General features: G+C 39.4%; 1 protein-coding gene across 1 annotated transcript in view; it reads right to left on the reverse strand.

The window, feature by feature from the left end:
- Positions 1 to 18,277, reverse strand: part of Sorcs3 (sortilin related VPS10 domain containing receptor 3) — a 579,229-nt gene that overhangs the window by 97,981 nt on the left and 462,971 nt on the right. The window contains exons 8-9 of the mRNA XM_027930160.2: positions 17,554 to 17,643; positions 7,066 to 7,245 (exon numbers count right to left, since the gene is read on the reverse strand). Coding sequence (XP_027785961.2) covers positions 7,066 to 7,245; positions 17,554 to 17,643 — 270 coding nt within the window. The remainder of the gene's footprint in view (positions 1 to 7,065; positions 7,246 to 17,553; positions 17,644 to 18,277) is intronic.

Here is an 18,277-nt window from a genome sequence, read left to right on the forward strand (position 1 = left end):
GGGAAGGACATTGCTTGGGGAATTTGAGAAATGGCCAGCAATAAAATTGATTAGATTCCTACCTTGAACAGAGGGGTGGGCAAAGAGAGAAGCCCGAGCCAGGGAGGAGCCGTTGACCAGATTCACCCTGCCCAGAGTCAGTGCCATTTTAGGAAAGCTGCTCACCTAGAGACCCCTTTAAAGACCCCCATTAGTCTCAGTTTTTAAGATCAAGTACAGTGGTATTGGACATGGGTATTGGTTCAGCATGATTGCCAATTATTTCTCACAGAGAATGGAATGTGGGTTTCTCTTCTGCCAGATGGAATCCCTTTTTCTGGTGTTCTCTTTGGCCACAGAGCTGGTGCCTTTGTTGAGGGACCATCAGTGAACCCTCTCTCCTAAATCAATTGGAACACCCCCAACATATACCTAGGGCCTTCCAATTTACTTCCTAGGAGAAAAATATGCAGGTCAGCCTCCGATTTCTGGGCCCATGACCAGTATTCCTGAGAGGCTCCTGTCACCTGACCCCTGCTTCCTTGCTGGGTACATTAGAGCAGGAATATGTACTTTCAGATGAGCAGGTTCAGCAAATGGAATGGTCATTAACCAATTTTCCCACTGAGAGTTCTGCTACTCAGAGGAACATTTTCTGTGCATCCCACAGAAACTTTGTGATGGAAAAATCAGGAAAAGGGGGTTCTGAAAAGATGAAGAGAAGATATTCCATGGAATTCATGGTAGCTCTGAAGGCATTTCTTCTGCACTTGAACATAATGCCACAGCCACCTCCCTCCTCTCTGAAAGAATCAGAACACTTCCCATTTGTATTTGGACAGTTCAGAGCCCTTGCATTATTACTAAATCGCTTCTTGGCTCCATGTCTTATACAAATGGACTGTAAGTTGAGAGGGCACTTTGATTTTGTGTATTCCAGGCCAAGGGCTTTCACTTTTTCATTGTAATGCAAGTTAGAAATATGCTTGGGTTGCAACCTAGTAGACTCATGGTCATGAGTGTCCATATATGTGCACATGTATGGACACGTGTTTCTGACATAAGGGTACCACGGAGTATGGCTCAGCCTCACTACCCAAGATGTAAGGAAAAGAGAGAGAAACACACATTTTTAGTCCTCTTCATCCAAGGAAGTAATTAACATTTAATAAACTTTAAACACACTTTTGTCCTTGCCTGAACTTGAACAGTGACTGCTGCTGATAGTTCCAAGCAGTCTAGGGAAAGGGGTACTAGCTTTCAATGATACTCAAAAAGAAGGTACAAGGTATCAGGTCTGAGTGGCCCATTTTTCCCTTGGGAAGCAATTTGAGGTGCAGAGGGAAACTGACAGCAGGCCGCTTGGCAGAGCACTGTGTCCAGGTGGCATGGTCATCTGTTGGTCACATTCTTGAGACCTCAGGACAAAGAAGCCAAGGTTCTGCTGAGAAAAGCAATTACCATAATCTGCCTTAGGCTGTCCCTAGAGTCGGACCTGTGGTGAGGGTCTGATGAAGGTCAGTTCAGGAAAAATGTCCCTGTGGAGCTTATAAAGCAGCTGTCCATCTGGCCCAAGAAGGATCACTGAAGGTCATGATAAAGCAGAGGGTGGAAGGCAGACACTAAGGACAGAGAAAGCAAGGAAACGTCAATAAGATGAGCAGAGACCAGAACACTGAGGCCAGAGAGTTTCATTTTATCCATCCAAGTATAGTGGGGTCAACACAGTCACTAGAGAGATCCACACTAAGCCCATAATGAAGTATCACTAGGTACTCATCAGAATGGTTCAACACACACATGCACAAACATACTCTCCAAAGTGGATAGTAAGGCACGTTATTGAAGATGTGAAGCAACTGCCACACACACCTTGCTGTGAGGGTGCAAAATAGAATTTCCACCATGGAAACATTTTGATGGCTTCTGAAAAACATATCCTGATGTTCAACCCAGAAATCCTACTCCTAGATATTCATCCATGCGAAATAAAAATTTATGTTCATGTGAATGTTTGCCGACATTTTTTTCATAATCACACAAAACTGTAAATGTTTCTTCCAACTGGTGAATAATAAATATTCATGCAATAGAAGAGTACTCAGCCACCAAAAAAGAGTATCTATTGATATGTTCAACAAGGTGGACAGGTCTTCTAAGTGGATGAAAGTCAGACCTCAAAGATTACCTATTAAATAATTCTATTTATGTAAACCAGTGAAAAGGCAAGGAGAAGTCAGGTGGATGCTGTCATGATAATGAGTGGGATAGGGGGTGACTACAAAAGGGCTGTAAGAGGGAATATTCTGAGGAACTGAGCTCTTCTGTATCAATTGTGGTGGTAACACACAACTGTATGTACCTATCAAAATTAGAACCATATGCCCAAAAGGGTAAGTCTTACTGCACATGGGTTATTTCAAATATAAAAGCACAGTTCATTAACCATGTCATCTGAGTCATGTTACTGACTCCTATGACTTTATAGGCACAAAGGGAAATTATGCTTTTCATACAGAAATAATGTGAGAGATAATAAGAAATAGTACTTAAGTTATTTTGGTCTATCCAATCCAAGATGGTAACCACTTGGATGGCAACATATAGCTACAAGAAATATGACTAGTGAGATGAAGAAACTGATTTTTAATTTTATTTAATTTTAACCAATACAAACTTAAATTTAAGAACTGAAATTCAATTTTGTTGGAAGTACATGACATGTGAATTTCCTTTTTTCACACTGGAGATTTTATGAAATGTAACTACTGATCAAGTATTTCAGTTGAAAATTTAGCACATGAGTGCAAATGTGGGGGAAATGTAATATATATCCAGGATTCTGCAGACTTCATATAGGAAAAATACAAAATATCTTATTAGTTACTTTTCATATTGAGCACATACTAAAATGATAATATTTTACATATATCATTTAAATAAAAATATTGTCATAATTAATTTTGTCTGTTCTTTACTTTTTAAAATGAGTGTAGCAAAAATGTATCAGTATATATGTAGCTCACGTTACATATTTTTGATATTTGACAGTGCTGGTCGAAAGCATTGTTGCTAAGCTGTTGTTCCTGTAAGAAGTTACAACTGGAATGCTTAATATCCAGTAGAGCACTGAAGAAAATTCATCAGACCTGCAGCTCAGAGCATGTTTCTATAGAATAACTGTGGGTGTTGAAAAGAATATCTGTTTCTTGATTTATTAGTGCAAGGTAACGAAAAAGAAATGTAGTTTATTGTCAGAGATGTGGAAAGAAAACCCACAAGAGTTCTGTATGAAAAAAAACTGTCATAAGAATAATGGTAAGCACACACAATAGACTATTTTCACTGTCAACACCAGCCTTGTTTTGAAGGAGCAGGCTTCTGACACCTTAAGAAGAGATCAATTATTATTTGGCCTTCTAGTGCTATTTTCTCTCCTAATTATGTAATTACAGCCATGACAATATTGTACTTTGAAGTAGGGATTAGACAATGAACAAGCCAGAGAATCTCTCCACAGCAGGAGAATTCTCCAATAGATTAGAGACAGAAATTGTCTCGGCCTTATAAGATTTGGGGGAATTCAGTAGGGTTGATCTACTTCACTCTCCAAGGACTGTCAGAGCTGAGGCTTGCAAGTTGAATTCCTGAGTAAGCTCTAGCTTTCTTTGTCTCCTTTCCATTGTCAGTAAGAGGCTTGAGAAGATGTGGAAATGGACAGATACACCAGCAGCCTGAAGTGGTCAAAATCAACCCAAGCCACAGACAGCTGACTATTACCTAGGGGTCCCTGACCTTTCAGACAAGGGAAATTGGTATAATGTCATATTACATTATGAAGTTATAAATTATCCCAGGACTGTGGATGACATTACACATGCAAAAATTATTTCCTGGGTATGCAAAGGTGGGTGAGGAGAGAGAAACACTAACCCACAGAATGAACGCCCGACTCTCCCGTCAAGTTCTTCTGCAGTATCTTCACAATCTTCATCTCTGCCACTCAGCATTCTGTGAGCACAGGCCTCTACTCATCTGACTCTGTTCTCTTTTCCCCACCTCCAGCAGTGAGTTATCTAAGCAGCTCATCTATAAGGTTCCCCCATTCCTTAAGTTAGAGTTAATTTTTCTCTTTTGTGATCACGCAACATGGTAGAATTGAACTTCTAATGCCAGTTGGACTGTGATCACTACCCTCACAGGATCACGTATCTGTTTCCAGTAGATTTTGTGTCTCACACAACAGTCCTCCCATCACCAAACAAAATGTCCTGTGAAAGTGTGTGAACTCAGCTGAGTGGCATGTGAAAACTTAATGAATTTTCCCAGTCATGTTACTCAAAAGCACTTGGAGTCCAGAATAATTGGAGTCTCTTTGCTAACTGGCCATCTGGCACATAATCTCAATTTGTATGAGAATCTCCAGTTAAGAAGGATAAATTCTAATGACCCCTAGAGACCAATTAAACTGAGCTCTCTCTCCAAACCACAGAATGTATATGTGTCCAGGTGCAAAACAGTATCACTCACTAAACATCTTCAATATGTCATGGTCTAGATGATGTCAGCTTGCAATTTAGTTACTTTATTAAATGCCTTCTAGAATCTGAAACCTAGCTACTTATCCAGTCCTCATTCTTGTACCTGAAAAGCATCCATTTTATATCATTAGACTGGCTAGCTTACTTCCTCCAAAATCTACACCATCTGCTTAGTCCTTGGTTCATGCCATTCTTAATATTTGGGATGACTCTCATTTTTCACTTCTTCCATCCCAGTGCAAAAGGACTGATAATAAGATCAGGAACTTTGAGAAAAAGAGCTGGGCATGTACAGCTTATTCCCAACTCCCCTGTTTTGTGTTCCTCCTGAATAAATCACATGTTCTTATACCTCAATATTGTGTTTTTAGAGGAAAAAGCTTCTAAAGGAGAATGTTTGATTAATCATGTCTGCCTATGACTAAATGGATGAATCCATCTCCAAATCATAGGATTAGCACCCTACTTTCTCTTATGTAATTATTAAAGTGATAAAGTTGTGTTTGATATCCATTTGTCTCACTCTTTCTCTCTGTCTCAATTGGTTACAGCTTTGGGTGGGTAAAAAAAGCAACAGTGATATTGACCTCTTAAACTCAACAAGCTAGGTTATAAGCTCCCAGACAACAAGAACCAGAGATCTCTACAGACTACCTGTGGGCTTAAACACAGTGTTTGTGCACAAACAACTCTGGTAAATTAGAATGGAGATAGGCTCACAGAGCGGGCTTTAAAGAAGTTGCCCTGACTGGTATGTCTTGCTTCTCTATAATGCAATGATACCATACATACCTTACTTTTTTTTTTTCCTCCCAAGCAAGACTGAAAACACAAGACTGACTTCAGCAGGAAGAAAAAAAATTACATGTATCTGGCACATTCTTTATATTGATTCATGTTCCAATTCAGGTCGCAGTGTCTCAAGGTTCTAAATGACCTGGAGTTGCCAGCTCTCTTTCTTATGAAAGAAACAACACAGCGGCAAACTCACCCGATGTGTCAAGGAGGCCAGAGATACAAGGACTCCTTGATTTCTGGACTGGAAGTTCACCTACAGCACTTACTCTCTCCTCTTTGGGTCTGACCACGGAGGCATGAATAATCAATCACCTTATCCCTATAGATCTACATATGCAAATAGTACTTGAATGGCCTCATTTTGGCAATAGGCATCCAAACATGACTTACTGCCACTAACAAAGGTGTATTTCTGCCTCCTGTTTGATTATGAGCATGGGAATGCAAGTCACCAGAGTTATTCACACCCCTTAATTATCTATGCCAGACTTCTCAACTCTGGGAAGAAATCTGGAACATTTCCCCAACTGAGACTTTGTTAAGAGAATCATTTCAGCACTTGTCAGTTATACTATAGAGACATGGGGTATTTCTACTGATTTTGCTTTCTACCTAATGACATCTATTCTTCTTTGTAAAAGGCAGGTACTTCCATGTTCCCCATGTCTTTGTGTGTTCTTCTTTCTTCCTAACAGAAACAGCAAGTTGTTTCTACCCCTCTCAGTAATTGAGTAGTCTACTTTGATATCACTGTAAGGATGCCTCAGAGGAGACCACTCTAAATCAGAAGCCCATGTATGGCTTCTCTGTTCTAAAAGCCACTACCACTCCACAAAGAGGAAAATACACAAGGGAACATCTCACCCGGGGCATCAGGGGTCACCATCCAGAATAAATAATTTATCTTTCCATGAATAAATAATCTTGATCATCACAACCTGTATGGGCTTCACTACCAGCCACTGGTTAATGTTGGATAGTAAGACACACTTTCCTTGCTTAAATCAATCCATCACATATCCATGTGCTCAGTCATCTCTTCACTGACACCAGGACTGTCCATGGTTACACACTGTCACTAGAGGTATAAAAAAGCATCACATCTTTAGAGTCACTGAAATTAGTTTATTCTCTGGTTCCTATATGGAATCACTTGGTTTCCTTTGGAAATTATTTCTTATCTGGTGACCACATTTAAAAAGAAAACCTGCATCATGAGTGCCATACTCATGTCAAGGCCAATTCTTCACCCTGCATAGATGTAAACATCTGGTGGCATCTTAATAAAAACCTCACTGTTATGAGTGATAATTGCTTTTTCATTTCATATAAAACATTTTATAAACATGATTTTTCCAGATACCTTAAGCAATAACTAACCAGTACTACTCTTTCTACCTAGGAATAATAAGAAAAACTAGAGTTTAAAAAGCTACTTAAGAGATTACTTGAGCCATGTACCTTCATTTCTGGCTTGTAATCAGGCTAATACGTACAAGAATGTGAATTCTACTGAGGCAGCCACCACACTAAATGCATTACATACACTATCTCTCATCTCCCTATAATTTCATTGGGTAAATTTATCTCTAATTTCCTGGAGTCAAGATATATCCCTTTCCCCAAGTCACAACTGCTAATTGACACACTGAGATCTCAACCCAGGACCCTAATACTTGCTTTTATACCACTGAGATTCATGAAAAAGAGAAGTCAGGCCAGGAGAGGGGCAATTTTGGCTACATACCTCATACAATTCAATAATGATGTTTCCCATTAGACCTCGGCTGCTTTTAATGTTCTCCATAGCCAGGGTAAAGTAGATCCCACGTGTGTCTGAGATGTAGAGGTTGTAGGTGTCATTCTGGTTCCACTCTTGGACGGCTGCAAACACTTGGTTCTCATCTGTACTGATGATGTGCATGTCCTGTAAGAAGATGGAAAGCCTGTAAAGCAGTAGATCTCCATCTCTCTCTGCCCAGTGGGAACCCCAGTAATTACCATGACTTATGAAATGGTTGAGAAAAAGCTTGAGTTATAGGCAATGTTAACCAATTCTATGTTGGACCAAGGCAATAAATTACACACTTCATGATTTCTGTTCCTTACTTAGTGACAGCAAGATAGGTGTAAGGGGCTTTGGTGGATATCATTCTCCATGGCTTTGAGGAATTCACCTACTTTCATTTTTTTTATTTTTAAATCTGAAAGTTAGTGTTAATGCTAACAGGGAGTTGTGCAGCTTACAAGAAGAAGCTCACACATGCAAAGAAGCAGGACCTATCCTATCAATTGTCCTTCACATATGTTTTTAAATTTTGTAGTATAGTGGCTCACATACTTTTCTCTAGAGTCTACAGCATCCAGAAGAGTGACTTGGAGGGCATAGCCAATGCAGGCTCTAGGCCTTCAATTCTGCTTTAACCATAGAAACCATCACTAGAATCCATTACACATACAGGAGTTTTGTGCAGTTTTTAAAAAGTAAAGTATAAGAGAAGATCTCCTTCTAATAAAGCAGAATTATATTTGAAAATCACCAGTAGATAAAAAAGAACGCTCAACCTAGAATTTAGTGCTCTGGATCCTAATAGAAGCTCTGTTATGTCAGTTATATTATTGTTGAATGTGTCAGTCTCCCTGTATTTCATTTTCTGTACTAAATATTGAAAAAAGGTAGAATACCAAGAAAAACACTCAGTACTTGGTCACTATTTTAAGTTGTCTAAATATATTTTTAAAATTGAAAATCAAAGTTATTCTGTGATGGAGGTAGTAGGACTATTTCCATTTTACTGAAGAGTAAACTAAGGCACAGTGGGGTTCAACAATTTGCTTTAGTTTACATAGCTACTAAAGTACACAACTAGGTTCTTAAATCCTGAGGTTTGATTCTAAGCTGGGGATTGGATTCTAAACACTGCATAGGTAGCCTCAAATCAGGGTTTTCAAACTGATGATTGGTGAAGTGAACAATGACCATAAATGCTCATTTTGGCCATATCCTCTATTAAATATCTGAATTTCTGGCCATTAGATGAAGTTGGCATCTTTCAACCTCAGTCCTGCACACCTCCACATTCTTAAGAGCTACCACTGACATACTGGCATTAATTTCCTGGTCCCTGAGATCACTTTAGTTTATAATTCTTTAGTATGGATAATTTCTAAAATCACAATTCAAAATAATTTACAAAATTCAGTTTGCATATATGTTTAGACACGATACCAAGATTACCACAAGTTCAAGACCTTATCAAGGGAACTCATATTGTCAGGAAGACATGATGGCATGGAAAAATCTGTTAAAATAGCTGTTCTTTATGCATGTACACATAGCTGGGTACAGTGTTACATGTCTGCAATCCCAGGTATTTGGGTGGCTGAAGTAGGAGGATTTCAAGGCCAGACTTGGCAACTTAAGCAAGATCCTGTCTCAAAATTTTTAAAAAATTAACAAAGTACTAAGGGTCCAGTTGTAGAGTGCTCCTAGGTTAAATTTCCAGTACTGGAAAACAAAAACAAAACAAAATCCCCCCAAATTTATCAATCAATCTACAATTGTGTTGTCAAAATGTAATAGCAGAGGGAGAATCATCCTTGTACCTGTGGTGGAATGTGCTCACAATAGGATCTTGAACAATTGGAGATGACAATAATAATCAGACTGGGTCTAATTTTTCCTTATGTGACCAACCTATCCCCAAAACTGTTCAAGTAAAAAGTGGCAGCAGTATCTTCAACATTAGCACCATGGACAGGTCCTTCAAGATGAACAAGTCCATTTGATTTGGACTACTGGGAGATGGGAGGAGTAGGAAAAGAAATTCTGGATCTTTTTTGGAGATCTTTTGTCCCAAACTTCCTGGCCTTGAACCCTCTGGGTCACCTTGACTAAAACCTCACTTTCTCATTTGTGCTTATGTATTTTGTAGAATTATAGGTTCTTGCTGAGCTGCTTGAAAATAGAAAGAATCTTCCTCTTAAAAACCATGTGATGGAATTGTTTTGTGTTGGTATGGAATGAATACCCAAGAACCCAGTAGGGGGGGAAAGAGCAGCTGCAGGAAATACAGATTAAATTCACTTATCCTGTTAAAAATGCAATAGAAATTCCAGGTTTTTCCCAGATGTTTTGGTCATAAAAATGAATGAGCTAACTTATTTTAGAGAAAGTTAATGTAAAAGAAGTGGGAACAAAACAACGTAAAACACCAGGGCATGGTCAGGATTAGAGGCAGCCAACTTTACTGCAAGTACATGTTAGGTAAATACTATTCTGGGAATAGGTAGCGAGTCGCTGGGGTGAGAGACTTCTCTCTAGTATCTAGGATTCAGGGATGTCTGCCTGAAAATATCCTTTATCCAAAGTTACACAGCTAACAAATGGCATCACTAATATTTAAACTCAAGATTTTCTTAACCAAGAAGATAACATTTTAAACAATTTTATCAGTGAGGATATAATTTCAGTATGCATCCAAATGACTTGGAGATCTTGGTCAGTTTCTTTTTATTCTTTTCTTTTTAAGAGATGGGTTTTGCTAATTGTTCAGATTGGCTTCAAATTTCTGGGCTCAAGCAATCTTACTGCCTTGGTCTCTCAAGTAGCCAGGGTTACAGGCAGGCACCACAGGGATCAACTAAATCTGGAGATCTCAATAACATGCAGATCATGGGAACCACCAACTGAGCTCATGATTCAGTGTGTCTGGTATACAGCCTTATATTTTACCAGCAGATAAAACCCTCCAAATGATTCTTGTGCTTCTAAGTCTGAAGAATCATTCTTCAAAAATTGTGAACTTTGTGACCTCTCTCCAAATAAATCTTATGATTAAATTGGGGTCAACCAATAATAACCAGAATATCAAATCTTCAAGAAAAAAAATAGAACTATTATGAATTTAAATTGGTCCAATAGAGTTCTAGACAATAACAGCTTTTGCTTAAATCCAATTATTTCAATCAAACTCCAGAGCATGTGCCCCTTCCTTATATGCTGGTCTTGAGAATGTGCAGAAAGAAATTTGGTGATGAAGAGAGAAGATGGAGGAAGAAAATATTAAGTAAAACTATATCCAGATTGATACTCTACCACAGTTGGAATTCAAAGAGCATCAGACATACTACATAGATGCTTCTATTTGTAAAACAAATAGAAGTGATAAATAACACTCCTCCTCTGCCCTCCCAACAATGATTTAGGAGATTCAAAATTGATTTTTGAAAAAACAAAACCTATGACTTCTATGTGAACAATGTTGTAATACTTTCTTGCTCTTGAAATATTTTCTTATAATCTGGGCCTGCCATAATTATATAATCACCTATATCATCAAAAATTTGCCATGTACAAGATACTGTGTGTGTGTGTGTGTGTGTGTGTGAGAGAGAGAGAGAGAGAGAGAGAGAGAGAGAGAGAGAGAGAGAGAGAACCTGGCCCCAAGGAGATGCCTCCTGATGATGGAGATAGTACATATCTTGTGGTCTTTTTTGACTAAATGCTATAATAGAGGCACAGAATGTAGTGACTGGAATACAAGGCTTACAGACAGGGGGTACATTCAAGGAAATAAATGTGTGTAACTCAGTACAGTTTGAAGTGCAGCTTCCTCTGCAGGAGGTGAGTGTATAGGGGCCACATCACAATGGGATCTATGTGGCATACCTAACCTTTAGTTAGGTAGCACAGAGCTCCCACAAGGTTTCAAGTGGGAGAAAGGCAGTTATTTGGTTGGAGAGAATCAGGTCCCTGTGTGATCAAATGCACCGTGGAATCAGTGTGAAGGGTGGATGGATTTAAGTGGGGTAATGCTAGAGGCAAGGGAGTAAGGCTTAAAAGGTCACTTCAGTCATCTAGAAAGAATGTCAGAGAGCCTCAACTAAGGAAGTAGGTCTTTCTGAAGGCTACTATGAAATAGACTGGTAAGATGTTAAGGAGGCAAAATTTATAGGGCACAGGGAAAAGTACCCATCTACAAAGCTTCAGATATCTGACTTACAAACTCTCTGCTTTTCCTTTCCATCATTCATTACAGTCATACTTTTGATTTTTTTGTGTGTGATGTCTTTCACTCACATTTGATGTCTTTGAAATTCTAGAGAGCAGAAAATGTCTTTCTTATCACTCTGTCTCCAGTACTTATCAGATTGTCTAGCACATGGTACACATCCAACCAAAGCTTACTGCATAAATAAATGGAGTATGCAAATATATATCAGAGAAGGGTGAGACACAAGAAATACAAGGTGTAGACAGGAGCTCCGGTATGGACTAAATACATGGGTCTTTAAGAGCATGTACTTCAAACTACATGGTTTAGAGTTCTAAGTGTAGGGGTGGTATGAGGTTTGGTATGTAGGTAGACACTGGTAACAAGACCTGCAGGATTTTTAGTGAAACCATGGATAGCTGGACATGAAGGCAGAGGGCAACTAGCACTGAGATGAAGAACAAACAGGAAGTAAGAACAGATTACAATTACAGTTGATAGCGGAGAAGGATAAATCAGGAATTTCAGAAATGTACAAACTAAGGAGACCAAAGGTTAATATCATTTTCACTATTATTATAAAACATTTTATAAGACGTATCACTTTCTTCTATTATTCAAAATAGGATTCACTATATTCTATTGTCAAAGAGCAACAAACCCAGACCTGGGCAGAAGGAGACTATTGAAGGGAGAATATCCTGACTATGATATTTGCAAGCATCTCAGAAAGAAAGCAGAAAAATAATTATTTTTATAAGCAAAGTAAAATAATCCTAGGAAGAACTGGGCATGGGGAGTCTCGTAAGCAGGTGGCTTGATGGAACAAATCAAATGACTTGAAGTCAAGTGATCCTTAGAAGGCCTGTGAAGGAGGACTGTTTCTCCCTTGCACTGTTTGCTGAAGCATCCAGTGCTTGCACAAACTCAAGAGTAGGGCAAAGTTCAAGGACTGAGGGGAGGGGAAAAGTCACATTTAATTTTGGTCAACACAAATTTTCAGGTATTTTGTCCAGATTAGCCAATAGAACAAAAGTTCAGCTATTCATTTATAAGACAAAAAAAGAGACTGCTCTTGTTGTAGGTAAACAAGGCAGACATCTAAGTCTTATCAAGTCATGGGGGTAGATAGCAGCAAACCACTTCCCAAACACAAAACAGTGGGTAATTTCTTTTTTTTTTTGGACTAAATTCATTTTTTTAATTTATTTTTTTTATTGTTGGCTGTTCAAAACATTACATAGTTCTTGATATATCATATTTCACACTTTGATTCAAGTGGGTTATGAGCTCCCATTTTTACCCCATATACAGATTGCAGAATCACATCAGTTACACATCCATTGATTTACATATTGCCATACTAGTGTCTGTTGTGTTCTGCTGCCTTTCCCCTCCTCTACTATCCCCCCTCCCCTCCCCTCCCCTCCCCTCTTCTCTCTCTGCCCCCTCTACTGACATTCATTTGTCCCCCTTGTATTATTTTTCCCTTTCCCCTCACTTCCTCTTGTATGTACTTTTGTATAACTCTGAGGGTCTCCTTGCATTTCCATGCAATTTCCCTTCTCTCTCCCTTTCCCTCCCACCTCTCATCCCTGTTTAATGTTAATCTTCTTCTCCTGCTCTTCGACCCTACTCTGTTCTTAGTTACTCTCCTTATATCAAAGAAGACATTTGGCATTTGTTTTTTAGGGATTGGCTAGCTTCACTTAGCATAATCTGCTCTAATGCCATCCATTTCCCTGTAAATTCTATGATTTTGTCATTTTTTAATGCAGAGTAATACTCCATTGTGTATAAATGCCACATTTTTTTTATCCATTCATCTATTGAAGGGCATCTAGGTTGGTTCCACAGTCTTGCTATTGTGAATTGTGCTGCTATGAACATCGATGTAGCAGTGTCCCTGTAGCATGCTCTTTTTAGGTCTTTAGGGAATAGACCGAGAAGGGGAATAGCTGGGTCAAATGGTGGCTCCATTCCCAGCTTTCCAAGAAATCTCCATACTGCTTTCCAAATTGGCTGCACCAATTTGCAGTCCCACCAGCAATGTACAAGTGTACCCTTTTCCCCACATCCTCGCCAGCACTTGTTGTTTGACTTCATAATGGCTGCCAATCTAACTGGAGTGAGATGGTATCTTAGGGTGGTTTTGATTTGCATTTCTCTGACTGCTAGAGATAGTGAGCATTTTTTCATGTACTTGTTGATTGATTGTATGTCCTCCTCTGAGAAGTGTCTGTTCAGGTCAGGTCTATAGGTTTAATGCAATGCCAATCAAAATCCCAACGGCATTTCTTGTAGAAATAGAGAAAGCAATCATGAAATTCATATGGAAAAATAAACGACCCAGAATAGCAAAAACAACTCTAAGCAGGAAGTGTGAATCAGGCGGTATAGCGATGCCAGACTTCAAACTATACTACAGAGCAATAGTAACAAAAACAGCATGGTACTGGTACCAAAACAGGCGGGTGGACCAATGGTACAGAATAGAGGACACAGAAACCAATCCAAAAAACTACAACTACCTTATATTTGATAAAGTGGCTAAAAGCATGCAATGGAGGAAGGATAGCATCTTCAACAAATGGTGCTGGGAAAACTGGAAATCCATATGCAACAAAATGAAACTGAATCCCTTTCTCTCGCCATGCACAAAAGTGAATTCAAAATGGATCAAGGAGCTTGATATCAAATCAGAGATACGCCGTCTGATAGAAGAAAAAGTTGGCTACGATCTACATACTGTGGGGTCGGGCTCCAAATTCCTCAATAGGACACCCATAGCACAAAAGTTAATAACTAGAATCAACAAATGGGACTTACTCAAACTAAAAAGTTTTTTCTCAGCAAAAGAAACAATAAGAGAGGTAAATAGAGAGCCTACATCCTGGGAACAAATCTTTACTCCTCACACTTCAGATAGAGCCCTAATATCCATAGTATACAAAGAACTCAAAAAATTAGACAATAAGAGAACAAACAACCCAATCAACAAATGGGCCAAGGACCTGAACAGACACTTCTCAGAGGAGGGTAATTTCTTAACCTTGGCCATTTTTCCAGGAACATGGGGCTCAGGCAAAGTTCAACACACTACCAACCTGAATCCCCTACTGAAAAAGAAAAAACCCAAAATTTTTCTGTTGTAGAAATGATTAGTAGAATAGCAAGTTAAAAATGAATGCAGAATCTAAGTGCTGGGAAATGATATTGGCCAAATGTATTGTTATAGCATATACTTGTGTGAATATATAACAATAAATCTTACCATTATGTACAACTATAATGCACAATGAAATTTTTTAAAAAAAAAAAAATAATGTAGAATCTAAGAGACAAAACAGGGTATATCAGACCCAGAGTGGTAAAGTGGGAGCCTTAGGCAATATGGAGCCCAAAGTCAACTGAGATGTGTTCCCCTCAGAATCTCCATGCCAGGAAAATTAAGACATCAGTATTATTTCCTTTTGAATCAGAATCATTCTTGAGATATATCAAGCATTTTCTACTGGACCAGCAGAAAAGCATTCATTGAATCATCACAACCTTGTCCATTTCACAGACAAGAAGATTAGGTAAGTGGCAGAGCCAGAATGAAAGTTCAGGGTCTCTACTCATAAGCTCAACTGGCTTTTCTCTAGGACACCATGCTCCCCATCATCTGCCACCATGCTTTCCACTGGCACATGCTCTTCATACCTAGAGACTGAAAGTGCCAATCCAATGCCCAGGGACTGAGTTATGTTGGGTCCAGCACAAGCTACTTCTCCTTATAATGCTACATATCCTAATGACACTAATTTTACACTGCAAAACACTCCAAAACGTGGAGTGCATATTCTGAGCAGACAGGCTGGGATCAGAAATACAAGGGCATTGGTGACAGGGAGCTTTCCCATGCTTTTATTCTTAAGTAAGACTCCTAAGGGGGACCACAGTGACGCCATATGGAACAGAAAGACTTGCTTAAAATCCATTTCCATTTTCAAACAATGGAAAGAACCAGTCTCCCTTTCCCCCTCTGTTCCTACCTCCTTATCCCTGACTCTGAAAATCTGGGCCAACACCAGCTAATAAAGGGGGTCGATAACCATCCAGTTACTTTCACAGCAGCCCGCATATCAATGAGAAGCAACTCCAGGTGAAGTTCTATAAGGGGGCTGCATGGATCAACTGATATGCCCCCACAATACTATGTCACTGGCTTACAAATCATTAATGGAGCTCTTAGGTGGTAATCAATTCGAGGCCTCATTTTTTTCCCACCTGCAGCCACATTGCTCAGGGTAGTAAACTATTTGTTTTCCTAAGAAGGTTAAAAATACATAAAATTCACACATCTACCGAGATGGAAGGAGCCTATGTTGAAGTGATGGTTTGGAAAGTTTCTGGAACTCATTTATTAGGCCAATAGATGAGGACCTTCTGGCTACTATGAGGAAAGCATTCTCCTTTAGGAAGAGCATGATTATGAATTTTCCCTTTCCAATCTTCTCTAGGCCAGGATAACTCTACTCTGCTTGGGTTTAGAATATCTGATGGGCATGTCTTGCAGTCACAATCCTAGACAATGGCCCTATGAAGGCCAGTCATCGTTAAGGTAGGGGAGATGAAAAATCAGTTCTCACTGCCCTGTAGGGTATTTAGTATGGGCCCTACCCATCTCCTCAGCCCCAATCGCTCTCTGCAGTCTTGTCTTTTAAGATGGCTTTTTAGTTAGTAAAATGAACCATGCTTTCTCTTAAAATAAGGACCATGCACATCAGTTAGCCTTCCAGATCCATGGGTTCCATGGATTCGACTAGCTACAAACTGTAGTTAGGCCTGCATCTGTACCACACAAATACAAATTTTTTGTTCTTGTCATTATTCTCTGAACAATACAGTACAACAACAACTTATACAGCATTTACATTGCATTAGGTATTATAAGTAGTTTACAGATGATTTAAAGTTTATGGGAGAAAGTGCACATGCAAACACCATGCCATTTTACATAAGGAACTTGAGTATCCATGAAGTTTGGGATCTGTGAGGATCCTGAAACCAATCCCCTACAGATCACAAGGAACAACTATATTTTCTATCAGCTTTTCTTTACCCGTGTGTTAGTTTATACTTCACTTCCTCTAGGAAACTGCTCTTTCCACTCATATTCATCTATCTTCACCTCCCTGAACTCTGAATCCCCTACACTACACCTACAATTGGTTGCTTAATGCCTCTATTCTCTACCAGACCCTATGATTCAGGAAAGTAGGATCATTTGTGTTTTAATCACTACTCTACCCATAGAGTTTAGTTCAGTGTTTGGTGTGGAATAACCATTTATGTGGAAGAAAAAACAGCTAAAGGGAAATATCAAAAGAAGAACCAAATGGATGGATGGATGGATGCAAGAAAACCAGAATGAATAGAAACACAAGTGGATAGGAGATTATCCACCTTTTTATACCATAATTCTCCATCTCTGCACTCATTTAGTCTTTCAGCATTTCTACTGCTAGCTTAGAGGCCCATGTCTTTGCCACATTACACAAGCTGGAGACTTGCCTCTCTGCAGCCTCATTAAGTGATGCAATTATACCCTGTCCTTGTTCAAACTAAGGTTGTAAGACCCATTTCCCCACAGAAGCCAGTGTTCACAAGAAATGGGGTTCACGGAGTAAGTTTTATGATTTTCAAAAGATGAGTTAAAATGTCACCATTTGATGCTAACATTCCAGCAGGTGACCCCATTTTAATTACTCAGAGTGGCTGAGAAGAGTGGAAATATGGAAGTCCCTTTATATTTAGCCTTAAAATGTAAAGAGAAGCAAGAAAACCACCAGACTTATCTGTGCACTTTAATGCACACACACACGTAGCATCTGTGCTCCTGCCTGAACTTGACCTTCTACTTGGCAATAAGGACTTTGCAAAAGGGAAAGGCCTCAGAAGAGATTTCAAAGCCAGTGCTCCTTTCATTATCACCCCTGGGAAATGACCCAAGGTTACACCAGATGTTTGAGTCACAGGAAATCAAAGTTCAGGCCTGGCAACCTGCTCAGAATGGGAATATAGAACCCAGGTTTGGGAACATCAGCAGTGGCCAAACCACCCAGGGCTAAGTGAGGCCAATGACCCGTGGGCCTCCCAGTCGAGGTCAGACCTCTGAGCAGCCTGGCAAGGCAGCCTCTCCAGCCCTCACTTTGTCTGGTGGGTCTCAGGACAGCAGGTGGTATGTGCTGTACCTTCGGCAAGGAGTACTTGGGCAGCTTGATCTGAGCAAAGGCCTCTCTTCGATAGGATACATAGTAGCTGGCTCTTCCACCCGTTGTTACCTGGATTGGGGAAAACATAAAAGAGATCAGATGGGATCACAAATCATGGCACAATTGGAAAGTACTAGCCTCTCCATTGACAACCACAATAGGTTTATAATTACCTTTTAAAGACTACCTTGCTGGCTCTGAGTGTCCAACCCCACCACACCCTGAGCTGCTCCCATGTCGTGGTACTTAGACAATAAATGGGCAATTAAAGCCATTGTTCCCATTACCTGACAGCTGCTGTGAGAGCAGGGACTGATTCTGTATTTGGTTACTGTGTTCTGCACCAGGTACATATCTAATAAGTACTTTTAACTGAAAACAGAGACACCATCTATCAACATAGACTTCACTCATAACATACTTGTTCTGCCTTTTTTTTTTTTTATTTCCAGCAGTTTATTACTCCTCTGAAACCACGACACAATTGTCAAAAGTATATGTTCTTTATGGATTGGAATAATTACTCTTGCTCAAAACTCATTACTTTAAAATTTAATTTTACTTCTGATCTGAGCACATTTCATTTTTTACCTTCACATTTACAAATCTAGGTGTTCAGCAGATCTTTATTGATTCTTTCCATTACCAGTTGATTAAAGGTATCCAAAGTTAGAGGGAAAACTCCAAATCCAAAATTCAGAAA

This window comes from Marmota flaviventris, chromosome 4 (genome assembly GCF_047511675.1).
Source record: "Marmota flaviventris isolate mMarFla1 chromosome 4, mMarFla1.hap1, whole genome shotgun sequence".
Lineage (NCBI taxonomy): Eukaryota > Metazoa > Chordata > Mammalia > Rodentia > Sciuridae > Marmota > Marmota flaviventris.